Source organism: Carlito syrichta, unplaced genomic scaffold (genome assembly GCF_000164805.1).
Source record: "Carlito syrichta isolate Samal-C Ts95f unplaced genomic scaffold, Tarsius_syrichta-2.0.1 Scaffold305723, whole genome shotgun sequence".
Lineage (NCBI taxonomy): Eukaryota > Metazoa > Chordata > Mammalia > Primates > Tarsiidae > Carlito > Carlito syrichta.
Window position 1 is genome coordinate 35,006 of NW_007249819.1, and position 19,276 is coordinate 54,281.

Here is a 19,276-nt window from a genome sequence, read left to right on the forward strand (position 1 = left end):
GGCACTGTACTCCAGTCTGGGCAAGTGAGACCCTAACTCAAAAAAAACCCACAAAAATAAAAATAAAAAACCGAAAACATTAAAATAATTTTTTTCAGCCTGTATCAGTAGAAAACAGTATGAGAAAGATATGGGGATTTTTGCCCAAGCTTAAGGTTTAGAGGGGGACTCAGTACCCAGAGAAGGCCAGTATGACCTTGGCAGGAAGAATTAGTATTTGTGTTTGCCAAGAGGAAGATAAAACAATAAGGAAGGTCAGGGACATTTGTACCATCAGCCCATCTGACCTGAAGAGGTTTCTGGAGATCTTCCTGTTCCAACTAGGACAACACTACAGCATTCTAACCGAGCAAGCATTTCAGTAGCCTCCTGCTATCTGGTTTCTTTAATGCTATTCTAACAATTACTAGTGAAATCAGTAAATCACAAGAAAAAAGAAGCACCACATGCCCAAGATACTTACTATTTAAATTCTTTGATAAGATTTTTGTGGATCTTCATGCAGAAATCCTCCACCGTGGTCCTGGAGTAAGGCAGCACCACTGGGGATGTGTAATCTGGCAACTGGCCTTTGGGTTTGGTGTAACTAGGATAGAGAGGACACAGAGGTTAGCACCTTCTCAGAATATCTCATGTCGGGTTGAGTGCATACCAACCCTCTATCACCCCTGCTATCAGATCAGGATAACTTCTAACCTGAGGAAGAAAGTTCTCTAAATATGACCAATTTACTTGTATCTTCAAAAAGAACTAGATTTTGTTAATGAGCTCCAGAAGGTAATATCTTAAAACAGTCTGGTTTAACTCCTACAGCAACATTACCCTATCCACAAAGACTTACATTCTCACTAATTTCAGATAGTCCCAGATCTTTTCCAATAGGTCATCAAAATTCCAACGGTGATGGGCAGAGATGGGGACACAGTGAGGCACCTTGTATATGATATCCAATTCCTCAATGGAGATTTGGTCAATCTTATTTAACACGTAAATACAGGGGATATAAACTCTACAAAAGTAGAAGAAAAACAGGGTATTAGCCTGGAGCTATCGACAAAACCGTCAGTCTAATTAACAGTATACCCTCACCCAGACCCAAATCAGAAGTTCTTAAAAGGGATCATAAGTAGGTCAGCCCCCCCACCCCAAAACCAAAAAAAGGCCTTCCATTTTACTTTGAGGATAGGAAAAAACTTTTTTTAATCCCTATCAAAATAAGTAGGAATTAGTAACCTGTGGCCTGAAAAACTCAGGTGCTAATCTCAGCCACAAAGTCAGTTAGTGGGAGAGCCTGCTACAATGGGAAGAACACAAACTTTGAAGTGTTCAAACTTAATTCTAATCCTAGTTCTGTCATTTTCTAGATACAGCAGGCCTTCTGTATACACAGGTTTTATATTTGTGGATTCAATCAACCACAGACCAAAACCTGCAGATATGCAGGGCCAACTGTACTATGCCATCTTATATAAGGGACTTGGGGCATGTGCAGATTCTGGTATCTGCAGGTGTTCTGGGAACCAATCCCCTGCAGATATAAGGGTACTGAGAGTATGCGGCCCTGAGAAAATCACCTAACATCTCCCAGAGTCAGTTTCCTACAGAGCAATTTTAAGTATATATATATATTTTTTCTTTTTTTTGAATCGGAGTCTCACTCTTTTACCAAGGCCAGAGTAGAGTGGCAGGATCACATCTCACCTCACAACTCAATGCAGCCTTAAACTCCTGGGCTCAAGCAATCCTCCCGCCACAGCCGCTCAAGTAGTTGGGAATTATAGGTAAGCGCCACCACATCTGGCTAATTTTTTGTTTGTTTTTTGCAGAGACAAGGGCTTGCTATGTTCCCTAGGCTAGTCTCAAACTCCTGGACTCAAGCAATTCTCCCACCTTAGCCTTCCAAAGTGCTAGGATTACATATGTGAGTCACCACGCCCAGCCAAGAGTATCATTTCTAATAATATATTTCATAATATTTCTTAAAGACTATAAAGTATTAAAACACAGCATCATAATGTCATAGTCCAATCATTATGTGTCCAGTCAATATGACAGCTAAGGTGACTAATAATTAGGCAAGTCACTAATAATTAGGCAAGCCATCACTTCTCAGGCTTTAGTTGCCTTGTTTGAGAAATGCCTAACTCAAAGTATTGGCATTCGTTTTCAAACAACAATCCAATAAATTCATCCGACAAACAGGAACAATCAAACAGGAAAGCAACTAAAAAGTATTATATCCAAATGCTAAGAACAATGTTTTAAATTATTAAAGTATTATGGAATAGGTATTAGCTACGTACTCTTAGGTTGGAGAAATCAGACACAGCTTGGCCTGTTTTGACTTCTGTAGGATAACCTATAAGATCTCTCAGATGAATTAATTCTCAGCAGTCCGACCTACACTCTTCAACCACTAATGACAGAGCTTAGAGAACACCCAAATTAACAGTAACTGAAAAGGAGAGCCTGACAATCATAAACAAATTTCAAAGCAAGGAAGATGTTAGAAATCAAAATGTCCCTCAATTTGCAAAGAAACCAAGGCCCACTATTATTTAAAGCAGTAGTGCAAATGGAGTTAGAATCAATATCTGCCAAGTTTATGATCCAACACTGTTTCCATCACAAGACTTCAAATTCAAAATCAGGCACAGACTATACACTCAATCAGTACCTGTTTCCTTCCACCACATCAATAAGGTCATCAGCTGTGGCATCACTACGCAGAGTCACATCAGCATTATGAATTTTGTATTCAGCCAGAATGCTCTTCACAGTTTCTGCATCCAGCTCACTCTGAGGGCACTGAATGGGCATAGCAGACAATAACTATTCAAAGAAGAAAAACAAACAAACAAAAAAACTCCACAGAAATGCCTATTCATATACCTGGATATTTCTAGCTAAGGTGCAAACTTATTAATAAAGATACTCTGAATGATTAGTAGAAAACTAAGCAGGAAATACCTTGATTTTAATAGGAAACAATTAAAAACTGAAAAGTTTTCCAAACTCTAAAGAGGTGTTACAGGCTGAACTGTGTGTACCAGCTGGATGCAGTGGCTCATGCCTATAATCCCAGCACTTTGGGAGGCGGAGGCAAGAGGATTGCCTGAGTCCAGGGGTCCAAGACCAGCCTGGGCAACTTGCTGAGACCCTGTTTCTACAATTAAAAAACTAGCCAGGCATGGAGTACACAACTGTAGCTCCAGTTACTTAGAAGGCTAAGGTGGAAGGATCGCTTGAGCCCAGCAGGTCAAGGTTGTGGTGGCTGTCAGTGTGCCACTGTACTCCAGCCTGGGCAGCAGAGTAAGACTCTGACTCAAAAAAAAAGAACTGTGTGCCCTCTCCTCCCAATAATTCTTATATTTAAGTCCTAACTCCAGTATCTCAGAAAATGACTGTATTTGGGGACAGGGTCTTTAAAGAAGTAATTAAATTAGAATAAAGTCATTAGAGGGCTCTAGTCTAATAGGGCTGGTGTCCTAATAAGAAAAGGAGAGTAGGACCAGGTGCAGTGGCTCACGCCTGTATTCCCAGGACTTTGGGAGGCAGAGGCGAGAGGGCTGCCTGAGTCCAGGGGTTTAAGACCAGCTTAGGCAACTTAGCAAGACCTGATCTCTATAGTAAATTAAATAAAAGTTTTTTAAAAATGGAAAGGAGAGAAGGACACAGACACACAGAGGAAAGCCCAAGTGAAAACACACCTGGAAGCCAACGAGAGTGGTATCAGAAGAAATCATCCCTGCCATCACTCTAATCTAATGACTTGAGGAAACTGAGCAGACATGAACTGTGAAGCTCATGAGGGTAGGTTAGGAGTGTACATACATCTAAATCCTGGTGCTATTTGCTACAACATATATCTAAAATTAGGAGATAAATACCCAGAACACATTAAGCCCACTTATTTAAACAAAATATTTCAAGACTGACACACAGGGAGGGGATGAAGTTAACAAAGCACAGCAACACATCTCATATATTTATGTTTAAGAGATTAAATGGAAAGAAATTATCACTTAAGAACTGTGATGCTCAGTGAGTCACTTTATTTACTTGGTTTCCAGGATTCTAAACACTTGCAGTTTTCCTTCCTGCTCTTTGGGACGTCTTACTTCCTTGAACCTCTCTTCTATTTATTCTCAGTTTCTTGGTGGTCTCAGCTAGGCCTAAGGCATTAAAATTGATACTGCCAAACTTATCTCTCCAGCCCAAATCATTCCTGAAATGCCTTCTTAACAGAAACACTTGGATGTCTAATTGACATCTCAAATGTAACATCCTGGTATTCCCCTTCCCTTCAAACCTATTCTACCCAAAATCCTATCTTTTTTTTTTTTTTTTTTTTTTTTTTTGAGTCAGAGTCTCATTGTTGCCCAGGCTGGAGTGCAGCCCCTGGTTCAGGCGATCCTTCTGCCTCAGCCTACCAAGAAGCTGGAACCACAGGCATATGCCACCACATCTGGCTAAATTTTTTTAAATTTATTTATCGTAGAGACACAGTCTCACCAAGTTGTGCAGGCTGGTATTGAAAACCTGGGCTCAGGCTATCCTCTCGCCTCTGCTTACCAAAGTGCTGGGACTACAGGCATGAGTCACTGCGCCTGGTAAAAATCCTATAATCTTAGTGATAAGAGTTCATTTTTCTAGCTAAACACACCAAAAAAAAAAAAATCACATTCATCCCTGACTCTTTCCCTTACAGCCCACATACAATCCAATCCATATATACTTCCTATCAGCTACTTTCAAAATCTTTCCAGTTTTGGAAGGCTGAGGTGGCAGGATAGCTTGTGGCCAGGAGTTCCAAGATCAGCCTGGGCAACTGCTCTTAATCAACTACCATCTATTCTCAACATAACAGCCAGAATGATTCCATTAAAACCTAAGTCAGGTGCAGTGGCTTATGCCACTGCATTTTGGGAGGCTGAGGCAGGAGGATCACTTGAGTCCAGGAGTTCGACACCAATCTAAGCAACATAGCAAAAAAACTTCCACAAAAAAATCAGCCATTAGTCCTGCAGTCCCAGCTACCCAGGAGGCTGAGGCAGAAGTGCTTGAGCCTAGGAAGTTGAAGCTGCAGGGAGCCATGAGCATGCCACTGTACTCCAGACTGGGAGACAGACTGAGACTCCAACCCAAAAGAATAAATAAAAGATTTAAAAACCGAAGTCAAATCATGTTTACTTTGTGGATCAGAATCCAACCCGTAGTTACCCATCTCCTATAAAATAAAAGCATATATGGCCCTATGCTATGACTTCATCTCTTACTGCTCTCTTATGATGATGTTCACTATGATATTCCTCACACATGCAAAGGCATGCTCTATCTCAGGGCCATTCTACTTGGATGTTCCCTCCACATGAAATACTCTTCTCCAAGATACCCATTTGATCCACATCTGCCTGTCACCTCAGTGAAGACTTCCCTGACCAACCTACTTGAAATACAACCTTCATTACAACATTCTCTATCCCCCTTCCTACTTTACTTTTGTTCTTACTGACTCTTATCCTAATCTAGAAGTCTTTTTTTTGTCAGTCATTACAAGGTTATTGTGTTATCTCAATTAGCATAGGGAAAAGCCAGGAAATGTCTATGCATCTCAATCCACTCCCCACTCCAGACCTACCCATGTTGCCTTCCCTACTTACAGTGGCTGTGAGATTAATGCCTCCCTTATCCTTCTTCTTAAAGCCAATGTTAGGGGGTTTGCTGTTCAAGCGAATGCCGAAGCCTTCCAGTTCATTTTCAATTATCTTCTTATGTCCCAACGGTTTCAGAACATCCAGGACAATCAGGATCAAGTTACAAGTTCGGGCCACTGAAGAATTTTTTTTAAAACCAAAGGTCAATAAAGTCTCAACTAACCCAAATACTCAAGTAGAGATTTTTTTTCCTCTGCATTTTAAAGTCAAAGGATTTTTTTTATAAATACAAATACACACGAAGTTCTTAAAGTTACCAAAGATTTATACCTGAAGTCAATTTGCAGTGTAAGTCTTGAAGTCATTATATATTTGCCCAGAAACTGACACATTTTCTAGACACACTAGTAGAAAAGCAATTCAGAATAAAGATACAAACCAGGACATAGTCTGAATCTCCTCAAAAAGCCTAGAAAATTTTAAAATAGGAAAACCTCTAGGAGAATAAGATTATCTGATTAGCATATTTTTAATCAACTTTACTGAAGCATAATTTACACAAAATAAATTGTACCCATGTTAATCTATCCACATGGTTTGATGACAAATGTATATACCTGTGTAGCCATGACAGCAATCAAGACACAGAACATTTCATCATCTGTAAAAGTTTCTTTGTGTCCCTTTTCAATCAATCCTCCCCTCTATTCCCAGCCAACCACTGATCTGCTTTCTGTCACCAAGGGTAGTTCGCACTCTTTAGAATTTCATATAAATAGAATCATATAAAATGTAGTCTTTTGTGCCTGGATTTTTAACTTAGCTTTTTTTTTTTTTTTTTGAGTCGAAGTCTCACTCTGTCATCCAGGCTGGAGTGCAGTCGCATGCTCATGGCCACTGCAGTCTTGACCTCCTGGCCTCAGGCGACCCTTCTGCTTCAGCCTTCCAAGTAGGTGGAACTACAGGCATGCGCCACCACACACAGCTAATTTTTTTATTTACTGTAGAGACAAGGTCTTGCCATGTTGCCCAGGCTGGTCTCAGGCAATTCTCTCATCTCCGCCTCCCAAAGTGCTAGGATTATAGGCATGCGCCACCATGCCCAGCAGCAATTTTTTTTTTTTTTTTTGAGTTGGAGTCTCACTCTGTCGCTCAGACTGGAGTGCCGTGGCTGTTCCTGGCCACCGCAGCCTCGACCTGCTGGGCTCCGGCGATCCTTCCGCCTCAGCCTTCCAAGTAGCCGGGATTATAGGCATGCGCTACCACGCCCGGCTGATTTTTTTAAAATTTATTCTAGAGATGAGGTCTCCCTGCCCAGGCGGGTCTCGAACCCTCAGGGTTCAGGCAATCCACTCACCTCAGCCTCCCAAAGGCGTGGGATTACAGGCTGAGCCACCGAGCCCAGCTCCAGCAGCAATTTTTAAAAAAATATTCAACCATGTTGTATCTCAGTAATTCAACTCTTTTTATAACTAAACAGTATTCCAGTTTATAGATATACAATAATTTGTTTACTCACTTGCTAAAAGCCATCTGGGTTGTTTCTAGTTTTGGGGTATTATATGTAAATGTGTGATAAACATCCATGTTCAAATCTTTCTACAGACATATATTTTCATTTCTCCTAGGTAAATACCAGCAGAATTGTTAGGTCATATGATAGGTATAAGTTATTAGAAACAGTTAAACGGTTTTCCAAGAGTATGTATGATTTTTCACTCCTATAAGCAGTATATGAGAATTCTTTTTGTTTGTTTGTTTTTTGAGTTGGAGTCTCACTCTGTCACCCAGACTGGAGTGCAGTGGCTGCTCCCGGCCACCGCAGCCTCGACCTGCTGGGCTCCGGCGATCCTAGTGCCTCAGCCTTCCAAGGAGACGGAATTACAGGCATGTGCTACCACGCCCAGCTGATTTTTTTGATTTATTGTAGAGATGAGGTCTCGCTGCCCAGGCGGGTCTCGAACCCACGGGCTCAGGCAATCCACTCACCTCAGCCTCCCAAAGGTGCGGGATTACAGGCTGAGCCACGAGCCTGGCGTATGAGAATTCTAATTGCTCCATATGCTCACCAATGCTTAGTGTTGTCATTCTTTATTTTTAACCATTCTAGTAAGTGTAAAATGACATCTCACTGTGATTGTATATCCCTGATAAGTAATGATGTTGAGTCATCTTTTCATGTGCTTATTGGCCATTCATATATCTTCTGAGTTCATACTTTTGCCCATTTTTAAATTGGGTTATTACTGAAATATGAGAAATCTTTACTCATATATACAGGTATACACATTACTGATATTTCCCCTAGGCTGTGGCTTGCTTCTTCATTTTACTGTGTCTTTCAAAGATAAAATTTTTTATTCTGATAATACATAATTTATCAACTATTTATTTTGTGGTTCAGGATTTTAGTGTCCCATTAAAGAAACCTATGACTACACCAAGGCAGCAAAGATTTTCTATTTGGTTGGCATTTAAGCACTCAATGAAACAATAATTAACCAAAGACTCTGGGAGTTTTTATAGTTGTTTTAACATAATTTCTTTTTCTGAAAAAAAAGAAAAGCTATTCTCACTGTAAAAATTCAAATGTTAAAAAATAATAATAATTAGGGTAACTATTTATCATCCAAATAAGGAGACTTCTAAGAATGAAAAAAGGGCATATTAACATTACCCAGAGAAAACAGGCATAAATCAGAGAAAATTTCTTACAACAGCCCAAAGCAGAATAGAAACTATCCATGCTAATGTTCTTTCCACTGAATTATTCACTTTCATGCATACAGAAAACTAAAGGCCACAGAAGTATGAACAATCCCACAGTCCTTTGAAGAAACCTATGTCCAATTCAGAATGTCCAGGTTTTTTTTTTTTTTAAAGAAAACCAGCCAGGCTCGGTGGCTCAGCCTATAATCCCGCGCCTTTGGGAGGCTGAGGTGAGTGGATTGCCTGAGCCCACGGGTTCGAGACCCGCCTGGGCAGCGAGACCTCATCTCTACAATAAATAAAAAAATCAGCCAGGCGTGGTAGCGCATGCCTGTAATTCTGGCAACTCGGAAGGCTGAGGCGGAAGGATCGCCGGGGCCCAGCAGGTCGAGGCTGCGATGGCCGCGAGCGGCCACTGCACTCCAGTCTGGGCGACAGAGTGAGACTCCAACTCAAAAAAAAAAAAGAAAACCAATACTGTAATTTAAAAATATGGGCCAAACACTTGTCCAATACTGTAATTTAAAAATACTGGCCAAACACTTGTCCTATTCTGACCCATGCCTAGATGATAACATGAAAATAAACAGGATATTATAAACAATGCAAAACACAGAATACTTAAGTTGAAATATAACAATGAAATCCAGTTGTAAATGAAGATGTGTCTCTACTGGACAACTGAATCTTTTCCTCAAGAGACCCTCTATACAAGAAAGGTCACAGGGATCCAGGCTCAGCCATAACAATCAAGAGGAGCACAATATTAAACTTAAAACAGTGGTCTTAAAAGGAGGCAACATCAACCTGATCTCTAACCAGGAAAAGTGGGGACCAAAGAGAGACCCTAACTTTGCCTGTATAGTGACCACTTGTATACCTAATCCTGAATTGTATCCCACATCTTAAAAATAAAAACAGGAGAAAGCTTAAAGCCTGCACTGTATTCTCAAGATACCTTCCCTTTCCCTTCTTCCAGCACACCTCCAAGCAGAGGATTTAAGTATTTTTCTTTGGAGTTACTGACTAGTAACAGGAAAAAAAGCCTACTCTTAAGGATATCCAGGGTTCTTCCAAAATAGCTGGCTCACTGCACATCAACTTATAATAAAATCCAGTAATCAAAAACCCTCCTATTGCTGCTATAACCAGTGGGAGAAAAAAAGAAAATTTAAATTATATATTAAAAAAAAAAAAGTCCTGCTCCTATCAGAGCATGCTACCAACCTTCTAGTTCATCAGTCTTAAATAGGACAGAATACCAAGGATCACCAAACATTTGAAAAGTTTCCAATATGAAAAAAAAAGAACCCAAAACAAAAAAGAGAAGATAGGAACAATACAGGGAGACAGAAGAAAAAAAAATTTTTTTCAAATCTACTACTGATATCCTCAGAGGGATTTCTTTATTCATTGAACAAATATTTATTGAGGATTCAACTATGAACAATACAAAATTTTCCCTTCGTGTATAGCTTATATGCCTATTGACAGGAGACAGTAATAAATAAATTTACAAGCTGGGCTCGGTGGCTCAGCCTGTAATCCCGCACCTTTGGGAGGCTGAGGTGAGTGGATTGCCTGAGCCCGCGGGTTCGAGACCCGCCTGGGCAGCGAGACCTCATCTCTACAATAAATCAAAAAATCAGCCGGGCGTGGTAGCGCATGCCTGTAATTCCGGCTACTCGGAAGGCCGAGGCGGAAGGATCACTGGAGCCCAGCAGGCGAGGCTGCGGTGGCTGGGAGCAGCCACTGCACTCCAGTCTGCGCGACCGAGTGAGACTCCAACTCATAAATAAATAAATAAATTTACAAATGAACGTGTATCAGGTAGACGTAAGGACCATGGGGGGAAAAAAACTGGGCAATTAATATGATTTTGTATAAGCTAGTCAAGACAATTCTTTCTGAGGTGACAATTAGTAGAGATCTGAAAGAAGTACATCATATGATTCCCTGGAAAAGTACTCTAGACGGAAAGAACATTAAGTTCAAAGACCGAGGCAATAAAATGTTTAAAGTATTATTCAATGAACGGCAAAGAGGCCAGTAATGTCTGAAGCCCGTAATGTCAGTGATAGAGGGGGAAAGTGGTAAAAAAAAGGTGGTCAGAAGCCAGGCTTGGTGGCTCAGCCTGTAATCCCGCGCCTTGGGAGGCTGAGGTGAGTGGATTGCCTGAGCCCGGGGGTTCAAGACCCGCCTGGGCAACTTGGTGAGACCTCATCTTTACAATAAATCAAAAAATTAGCCAGGTATGGTAGCATGCGCCTGTAGTTCCAGCTACTTGGAAGGCTGAGGCAGAAGGATCTCCAGAGCCCCAGTAGGTTGAGGCTGTGGTGGCCGGGAGCGGCCACTGCACTCCAGTCTGGGTGACAGAGTAAGACTCCAACTAAAAAAAAAAAAAAAAGGTGATCAGAAAGGCAGCTACGGACCAGGTCATTTATGGTCTTGAAAGCTAAACTATGATAAAGACTTTGGGTCTCATTCCAAATAATATGGAAAACATTGGAATGACATGATCTGACGTCCTATACATGATCATTCTAGCTGCTATGAAAAAATACTACAAAGTAGCAGGATAAAAGCAGGAAGACCATTTATAGGGCTATAATAGTAGAGGCAAGGCATGATGATGGCAGTCTGGCCAAGGGAAACTGACAATATAGGTAATGAGAAGAGTTTGGAGTCACTACAAATCAATCAGGGAAAAAACAGAAACTAAATCCCGTCTAATGCCATATATAAAAATAGTTTCTAGATAAATAAAGGACCTAAAAATATATTTTTTTAAACAGACTATATCTAAGGAAAAATACAGACTAAAACTTCAAAAGCACAAACCATAAGAAAAAATAAAAAGTAAATTAGTCAGGCTCAAGCCTGTAATCCTAGCACTTTGGGAGGCCGAAGCAAAAGGATTGCCTGGGCAACATGGTGAGACCTCGTCTCTACAATAAATCAAAAAATTAGCCGAGCATGGTGCACGCCTGTAGTTCTGGCTACTCAGAAGTCTGAGGCAGAAGGATAGCTAAAGTCCAGCAGGTCAACACTGGGGTGGCCATGAGTGTACCACTGCACTCCAGCCTGGGTGACAAAGTGGGATTCCAACTCACACACAAAAAAAAGGTAAATTAGATTCTATCAAAATTAAAATGAAGGAATTCTATTCCACAAAGATCTCCTTGGACAAAACTAATGAAAGAAGATATTGAGAGCAGTACTATCCAACAGCAGTTTCTGTGATGATGGGCCAGGCTCCGTGGCACATGCCTGTAATCTCAGCACTTTGAGAGGCCAAGGTGAGACAATCACTTGAGCTCAGAAGTTCGAGACCAGCCTAGGCAATTTAACGAGACCTCATCTCCACAAAAAAGTCAAAAAATTAGCTGGGTAGGGTGGCAAGGGCTTATAGCCCAGTTATTCTGGAGTCTAAGGCAGAAGGATAACCTGAGCCCAGAAGGTTGAGGCTGCGGTGAGCCATGATCATGCCACCATACTCCAGACTCGAAGCTGAAAGACAGAGTGAGACCCGGACTCAAAAAAAAAGTTGTTTCTGTGATGATAATATTCTACATCTATACTGTCCAATATGTTAGTTACTAGTCACATGTGGCTACTAGGTACATACAATGTGGCTTATGTGAATGAAGAACTAAATTTTAAATTTGCCAGGTACAGTGGCTCATGCCTGTAATCCCAACACTTTGGAAGGCCAGGACAGGAAGATTGCTTGAGTCCAAGAGTTCAAAACCAGCCTGGGCAGCATAGCTAGACCTCATCTACACAAAAAATTAGCTGGGCACAATGGACCACGCCTGTAATCCCAACTACTAGAGAGGCTGAGGTAGAAGGAACGCCTGAATCCAGAAGGTTAAGGCTGTGGTGAACCATAATCATGCCACTGCATCCCAGCTGGGCAAGAGAGTGGGAACCCTGACTCAAAAAATAATAATAATTAAATTGTATCTAATTTAATTAATTTAAATTTTAGTCATATGTGGCTAGAGGATACCATATTAGACAGCACAGACCTAGAATATAAAGAAAATTTTTGAAAAATAGTAAGAGAAAGATAATAATCTCAAAAGAAAAATGTACAAAGGATATGAAAATTTCCAGAAAACTCCAAACTAATAAGTACGTAATGGATACTCAAAATTCATTAGTGGCAAGACAAATGCAAATGAAAGCAATGAGCTACCAGTTTACACCTATTATAGAAGCAAAATTTAGAAAGTTAGAAAGTGTTGACAGAGGTGAGAAGAAATAGGAAACTACATGCACAGCTAGTAGAGTATAGACTAGAGCAGCATTTCTTGAGCACATTCCAATACCACTTATTCTGCTCATGGGTCTCTATGCCAAAAAAAATTTCACACAGTTCTTCCTCAAAGGGACAAATATGAAGTTATTTACAGCATTAGTTGTGGTGGTGGTGGAACACTAGATGACCATAACTACAAAAACGGATAGGTAAAATGAGGTAGATACATACCATTGAGTATAAAGAAGACTTTCAGAAGCAACAGCTTACATGACAGTAGAAAAATGGGAAAACCAGAATGAGATACAACAACAACACTTAGACACATAAAAAATATATGCATAAAGAACCCAGGCATGGTGACTCACACCTATAATCTTTGGGAGGCCAAGGCGGGTGGCTTACTTACAGCCAGAAATTTGAGACCAGCCTCAGCAACATGGTTAGTCCCTTTCTCTACAAACACAAAAAACAAACAAAAAAAATTTTTTTAATGCATGGGCCAGGCTCAGTGGCACTTTGGGAGGCCGAGGTAAGTGGATTGGCTGAGCCTGAAGATTCAAGGACAGTCCAGGTAACTTGGCGAGACCTCATCTCTACAATAAATCAAAAAATTAGCCAGGCATGGTAGCGTGCACCTGTAGTTCTGGCTACTTGGAAGGCTGAGGCAGAAAGATTACCTGAACTCAGCAGGTCGACGCTGAGGTTGCCGTGAGAGTGCCACTGCACTCCAGCCTGGGTGACACAGTGAGACTTCAACTCAAAAAAAAAAAAAAAGCACACAAAAGAACAATATATTTTGTTGGACTATCAACACAAAGTAGACATTAATAATAATAGAATGGTTCACTGTGGGGTAAGGAAAGAAAGTGGGGTACAGCGATAAAATATACAAATAAAACTAAAGAACGTGGGGTATAGATTTAAAATACACAAATAAACAAAATAGCTGACCTCTAATGAAAACATGCCATGAACTAAAATGTATGATTAACTTAACATTTTGGTACAGTTTCCTCCTTAGCATAGTAGGCAGTGTGTCAGTCTCATAACTCAATGCTTTCCACTTAAGGACGAAGAAGAAAAAAAGAATAGCTTGATTCTAGATATATTTCAAAGGTAAAACAAACAGGATATGATAATGTACTGAATGTTGGGGTTAAGAAGAAAACAATATTGGTTCAAAACCCGCCTGGGCAACTTAGTGAGACCTCATCTCTACAATAAATCAAAAAATTAGCCGGGCATGGTAGCGGGCACCTGTAATTCCAGCTACTTGGAAGGCTGGGGTAGAAGGATTGCTGGAGCCCAGCAGGTAGAGGCTGCAGTGGCTGGGAGCGGCCACTGCACTCCAGTCTGGGTGACATAGTGAGACTCCAACTCAAAAAAAAAAAAAAAAAAAAAGAAGAAGAAAACAATATTTAAGACTTGAAGGATATATTTGCCTTTCCTGAGAAAAGACTCAAGAAAAAGTACATTGGAAACGAGAGATTAAGCATTCAATTCCATCATATTAAGTATGAGACAACTAATTGGATATCCAAATGGAGATATGTTGGCAGGTGGTTTAAAGTTCATCAGAGAGCAAAGCACTGCCATATATTCCACAATAATTAGAATATAAATCCAGACATTTAAAGTCAAGCAACTAGATAAGATAACTCCCTTTTAGCATAGACGGAGAAGAAAGAATCGGGGCGGATCAAGCAAAGGAATAAGTAAAGCAAATATTTCAAAGGAGTTATCAACTGTGTCACTCTGTCAAGAAAAACCTGGACAATAAATGTACCATTAGGTTTGAAAAGGCAAAAGTTACAGGTATCCTTGATAAAGAGTCTAGAGAATATAATGCATCCATGAAACAAAAACAAGATGCTGAAAAAGGAACAATAAGTAGACAGAAGCAAATACTTAGAAATTAAAATACCACAGCATAAACTCAGTAACAGGATTAGAAGAGATGAAAAAATTTCAAAGAAAAATTTCAAAGACAATTTTTTTTTTTTTTGAGTCAGAGACTCACTCTTTTGCCCAGACTGGAGTACAGTGGCACGCTCACGGCCACCACAGCCTCGACCTGCTAGGCTCAAGCAATCCTTCTGCCTCAGCCTTCAAGTAGCTGGAACTATGGGAGCACACTACCACGCCCAGTTTATTTTTTTTTTAATCTATTATAGAGATGAGCTCTCACCAAGTTGCCCAGGCTGGTCTCGAGCCCCCAAGCTCAGGCAATCCTCTTGCCTCTGTCTCCCAAAGTGCCTGGATTACAGGCTTGAACCACTGCATCTGGCCAAGTCGATTTTTTGGAGTCAGGGTCTCACTCTGTTGTCCAGGCTGGTATGCAGTGGCACAATCATGGCTCAGTGCACTCTTGATCTGAGCTCAGGCAATCCTTCCACCTCAGGTTCCATTCCTGAGTAGCTAGGACTAGAGATAGACTCGACCACATCCAGTTTTTTTTTTTTTCCCAAGAGATGAGGTCTCACTATGTTGCCTAGGCTGGTCTTGAACTCCTGGGCTCAAGCAATCCTCCTGCTTTGGCCTCCCAAAGTGCTGGGAATTCAGATGTGAGCTACTGTGCCCAGCTATTTTTTTTTAATTAAAAAAATTATAAGCCCAATCCATAAATCCAGCATCCCATTAATAAAATAACCCAGAAATAGATAAAATTATCAAAGAAAATGGGAAAACTTCCCATAAATGAAAGCTATAAATCATCATATTGAAAAGATTCACCAAATATCTAGCAAAACAAATTTGAAAAAAGAAAGGCCGCACAATGGCTCATGCATGTAATCTCAGCACTTTGGGAGGCCAAGGCAGGAATATTGCTTGAGAGACCAGCCTGGGCAACATACAGCAAAACCTTGTCTCTACAAAAAATTTAAAAAACTGCCGGCTCGGTGGCTCAGCCTGTAATCCCATGCCTTTGGGAGGCTGAGGTGAGTGGATTGCCTGAGCCCGCGGGTTCGAGACCCGCCTGGGCAGGCGAGACCTCATCTCTACAATAAATCAAAAAATTAGCCGGGCATGGTAGCGCGTGCCTGTAATTCCGGCTACTTGGAAGGCTGAGGCGGAAGGATCGCCGGAGCCCAGCAGGTCGAGGCTGCGGTGGCCGGGAGCGGCCACTGCACTCCAGTCTGGGTGACAGAGTGAGACTCCAACGCCAAAAAAAAAAAAAAAATTAAAAAAATTAGCTGGGCATGGTGATGCATGCCTGTAGTTCCAGTTACCAGGAGGCAGAGACAGGGGGATCACCTGAGACCGGGAGGTCAAGGCTGCAATGAGCCATGATCATTCTACTGTACTCCAGCCTGGGTGACAGAGTGAGACCCTGACTCAAAAAAAAAAAAAGAAAGAAAGAAAGAAAGAAAAACACCAAACCAAGACATAGCTCATTGAAGTAGCTTCTAAGAGTTTAGAGTAAGGGAAAAAGTGAGGTTACTTACAAAAAAAAAAAAATCTAAAAGCAATGGGCTCAAATAGCAAGAGACACTGGAAGACAGTGTTCTCTTAAAATGTCTAAAAGGGGCAACCCCTTCGTGTCCCCACCCACAGTGGGAGCCTTTTTTGTTCTCTCAATAAATCCTGCTTAAAAAAAAAAGTCTAAAAGAAAATGGCCTCTAATATATAATTCTGTAAGTAGGCAAATTAATGATTCAATATTAGAGAATAAAAATACACTTTCAAACATAAGACAGAAACATTTACCTATATCATTCACCTTCTCTAAAGAATTTACTAATGGATGTGCTTCAGTAAAACACAGAAATAATCCCCAAAAAGTAGACACTGCCTTTAGGAAACAGAGGATCCCACACAAGAAAAGAACAGAAAAAAAAAAACACCTCAGGATGACAGCCATGCTAAATGTCTAAATCTCCATTGTCCAATATAGATTTCTCTAGCCACCTCGTGCGATTTAAATTTAAACTAATTAGGCCAGGCTCAGTGACTCAGCCTGTAATCCCAGCACTTTGGGAGGCCAAGGTGAGTGGATTGCCTGTGCTCAGGTGTTCGAGACCAGCAGGGGCAACTTGGCAGGACCTCGTCTCTAAAATAAATCAAAAAATTAGCCAGGCGTGGTAGCACACACCTGTAGTTGCAGCTACTTGGAAGGCTGGGGTGGAAGGATCACCAGAGTCCAGTATCAACGCTGGGGTTGCTATGAATGTGCCACTACACTCAAGCCTGGACAACAGAGTGAGATTCCAACAATTAATCAATCAATCAACTTGAACTAATTAAAATTTAATTTAATTTAAAATCAGTTCCTCAACTGTACTAGGTACATCTCAAATGCTCAATAGTCACACATGTCTAGGAGCTACAGTAACGGACAACACAGATTAAGAACATTTCCAATGTTGCAGAAAGTTCTACTGGACAGTGTTGGTCTAAAATGAAACCAATTCAGATTAAAAGACAAAGAGTACAGGAGACTAATGTTAGGATTGGGAGGAGAAATGAAATCAATTAAGACTGTATTTGAAACTACATTTAAGCATCTAGAAAAATAGTGGTTGAAAGGCATTTGATCTGTTTGAATATTTGAAAATTATTAGCAAACATAAGAAAGTGAAAAAAAGAAAAGAAGGAACCAATTATCTCCACAGAAAACAAAAGATTTTCAGAGAAAAGAAACCAAGAGTATCTACTTATTTGCTAGTCAGTTTTTCCAGATCCAAAGCAGCAGGTGCCTACAATCTGCATTTCTATCTTCTGAATAAAATTTCATTAACAGACATGCCAATGAAAAAAAGAAAAAGAAGAAAGAAAAAAGAAAAGAAACCAAGTCATAGTACTCTAATAAGCACTGAACAAAAGCAGCATAGGCAGGCATTACTAATAACATAAACCATGACTGGTAAGTTAAGTAAAAACTGTAATATAACTTCTTTGTTAGAATAAAAGAAAAAGCCGGGCTCGGTGGCACAGCCTGTAATCCCACGCTTTGGGAGGCTGAGGTGTGGATTGCCTGAGCCCGCGGGTTCGAGATCCGCCTGGGCAACTTGGCGAGACCTCATCTCTACAATAAATAAAAAAAATCAGCCGGGCATGGTAGCACGTGCCTGTAATTCCAGCTACTCGGAAAGCTGAGGCAGAAGGATCGCCGGAACCCAGCTGGTCGAGGCTGCGGTGGCCAGGAGCGGCCACTGCACTCCAGTCTGGGCGACAGAGTGAGACTCCAACTCAAAAAAAAAAAAAAAAAGATAAAAGAAGAGAACTATAAGACAGCTAATTCTCTACTATAACAAGAAAGCAACAGATAATACCTAAAATTAGTCAATCATGAAACAGCTATATAAGCATATTTTAAAATATGAAGGTAGAAGAAACAGCTAAAGAGTTGACAGTAGCTATCAATGGGAAGTGACAGTGGAGGTAAAAAGGGACACTTAGGTAGTAGATTGTTGCAATTTATGATTAACCTTTTATAACATCATACTATTAAAGGAAAAGCATAGAAACCTGAATTCTAGTTCTGTCTGCCCCTAACAATGTGACACTGGACCAAAGCACTTCACTTCTCCTGTCCTTAGTGTTCCTCCTCAAAAAAAAAGTGTTTCTAGATGATTACTGCCTGAGAACTTGAAAGTTCCTTCAAGTTTTGACATATAACTCTGGTGAGAAGTCAAGTAGGTAAAACTATGCCCTTCACTGTGATATAATCTCCAAGCCCAAAAGTCTCTGGCTAAAAGAATAATACTAGGAAAGGGGATAATATCCCAAGATGGTGGCCCTGGACCACTCACCTGCAATGACTTGACGGCCTCTACCTTTCCCATCCTTGGCACCTTCAATGATACCTGGGAGATCTAGGAGCTGCAAGATTAAGGACAGGGTAAGGAGAGGAAAGGAAAAACCAGTTATAAATCTGAAAAGATCAAACAGAATCCAAAATTTAGGAGACCCAAATCCAATCTTCCTTATAAGTATGTGAATATTATTTTTTACTAAGCATCTACTGAACGTCAGCTAGGGGCTTTTTATATACTTTACCTAGTTTAAAATACCTAGGAACTCTGTGAGGTAAGAATACTAGCTGAAGTTCAGAGATACTAGCTGAAGTTTGCCCAAAGTCACAGTCCTAACAAATCAAATCAATTATAACCCATGGTATTTTTTTAGCCAAAATGCATAATTCTACATTAGTATCTTTCAGTGTATCCCCACTTTTCAAAAGATTCAGCCTCCATACAAATTCTTTAATTTAGGTTAACAGCTGGATCTTGACATTTACAAGTGATACATACTGAGACCTTTGCAAATCCTCAACTCACAAAAATGTTTGCAGCCATTCTTTTTTTTTTTTTTTTGAGTTGGAGTACTCACTCTGTCGCCCAGACTGGAGTGCAGTGGCCGCTCCCAGCCACCGCAGCCTTGACCTGCTAGGCTCCGGCGATCCTTCCGCCTCAGTCTTCCAAGTAGCTGGAACTATAGGCGTGCACTACCATTCTTAACCAGGCTACAGGCGTGCGCAGCCATTCTTAACATCAGAATCACGTGGAAACTTCTAAAAAAAACTACTCAGCCAGGCTCAGTGGCTCAGCCTGTAATCCCAGCACTCTGGGAGGCTGAGGCAAGAGGATTGCCTGAGCCCATGGGTTCAAGACCAGCCCGGGCAACTTGGCAAGACCTCATC

At 40.8% G+C, this 19,276-nt stretch overlaps 1 protein-coding gene across 1 annotated transcript in view; it reads right to left on the reverse strand.

Moving 5' to 3' along the window:
- Positions 1-19,276, reverse strand: part of DRG1 (developmentally regulated GTP binding protein 1) — a 38,163-nt gene that overhangs the window by 6,304 nt on the left and 12,583 nt on the right. The window contains exons 4-8 of the mRNA XM_008062487.1: positions 18,387-18,456; positions 5,664-5,833; positions 2,678-2,808; positions 842-1,009; positions 464-586 (exon numbers count right to left, since the gene is read on the reverse strand). Coding sequence (XP_008060678.1) covers positions 464-586; positions 842-1,009; positions 2,678-2,808; positions 5,664-5,833; positions 18,387-18,456 — 662 coding nt within the window. The remainder of the gene's footprint in view (positions 1-463; positions 587-841; positions 1,010-2,677; positions 2,809-5,663; positions 5,834-18,386; positions 18,457-19,276) is intronic.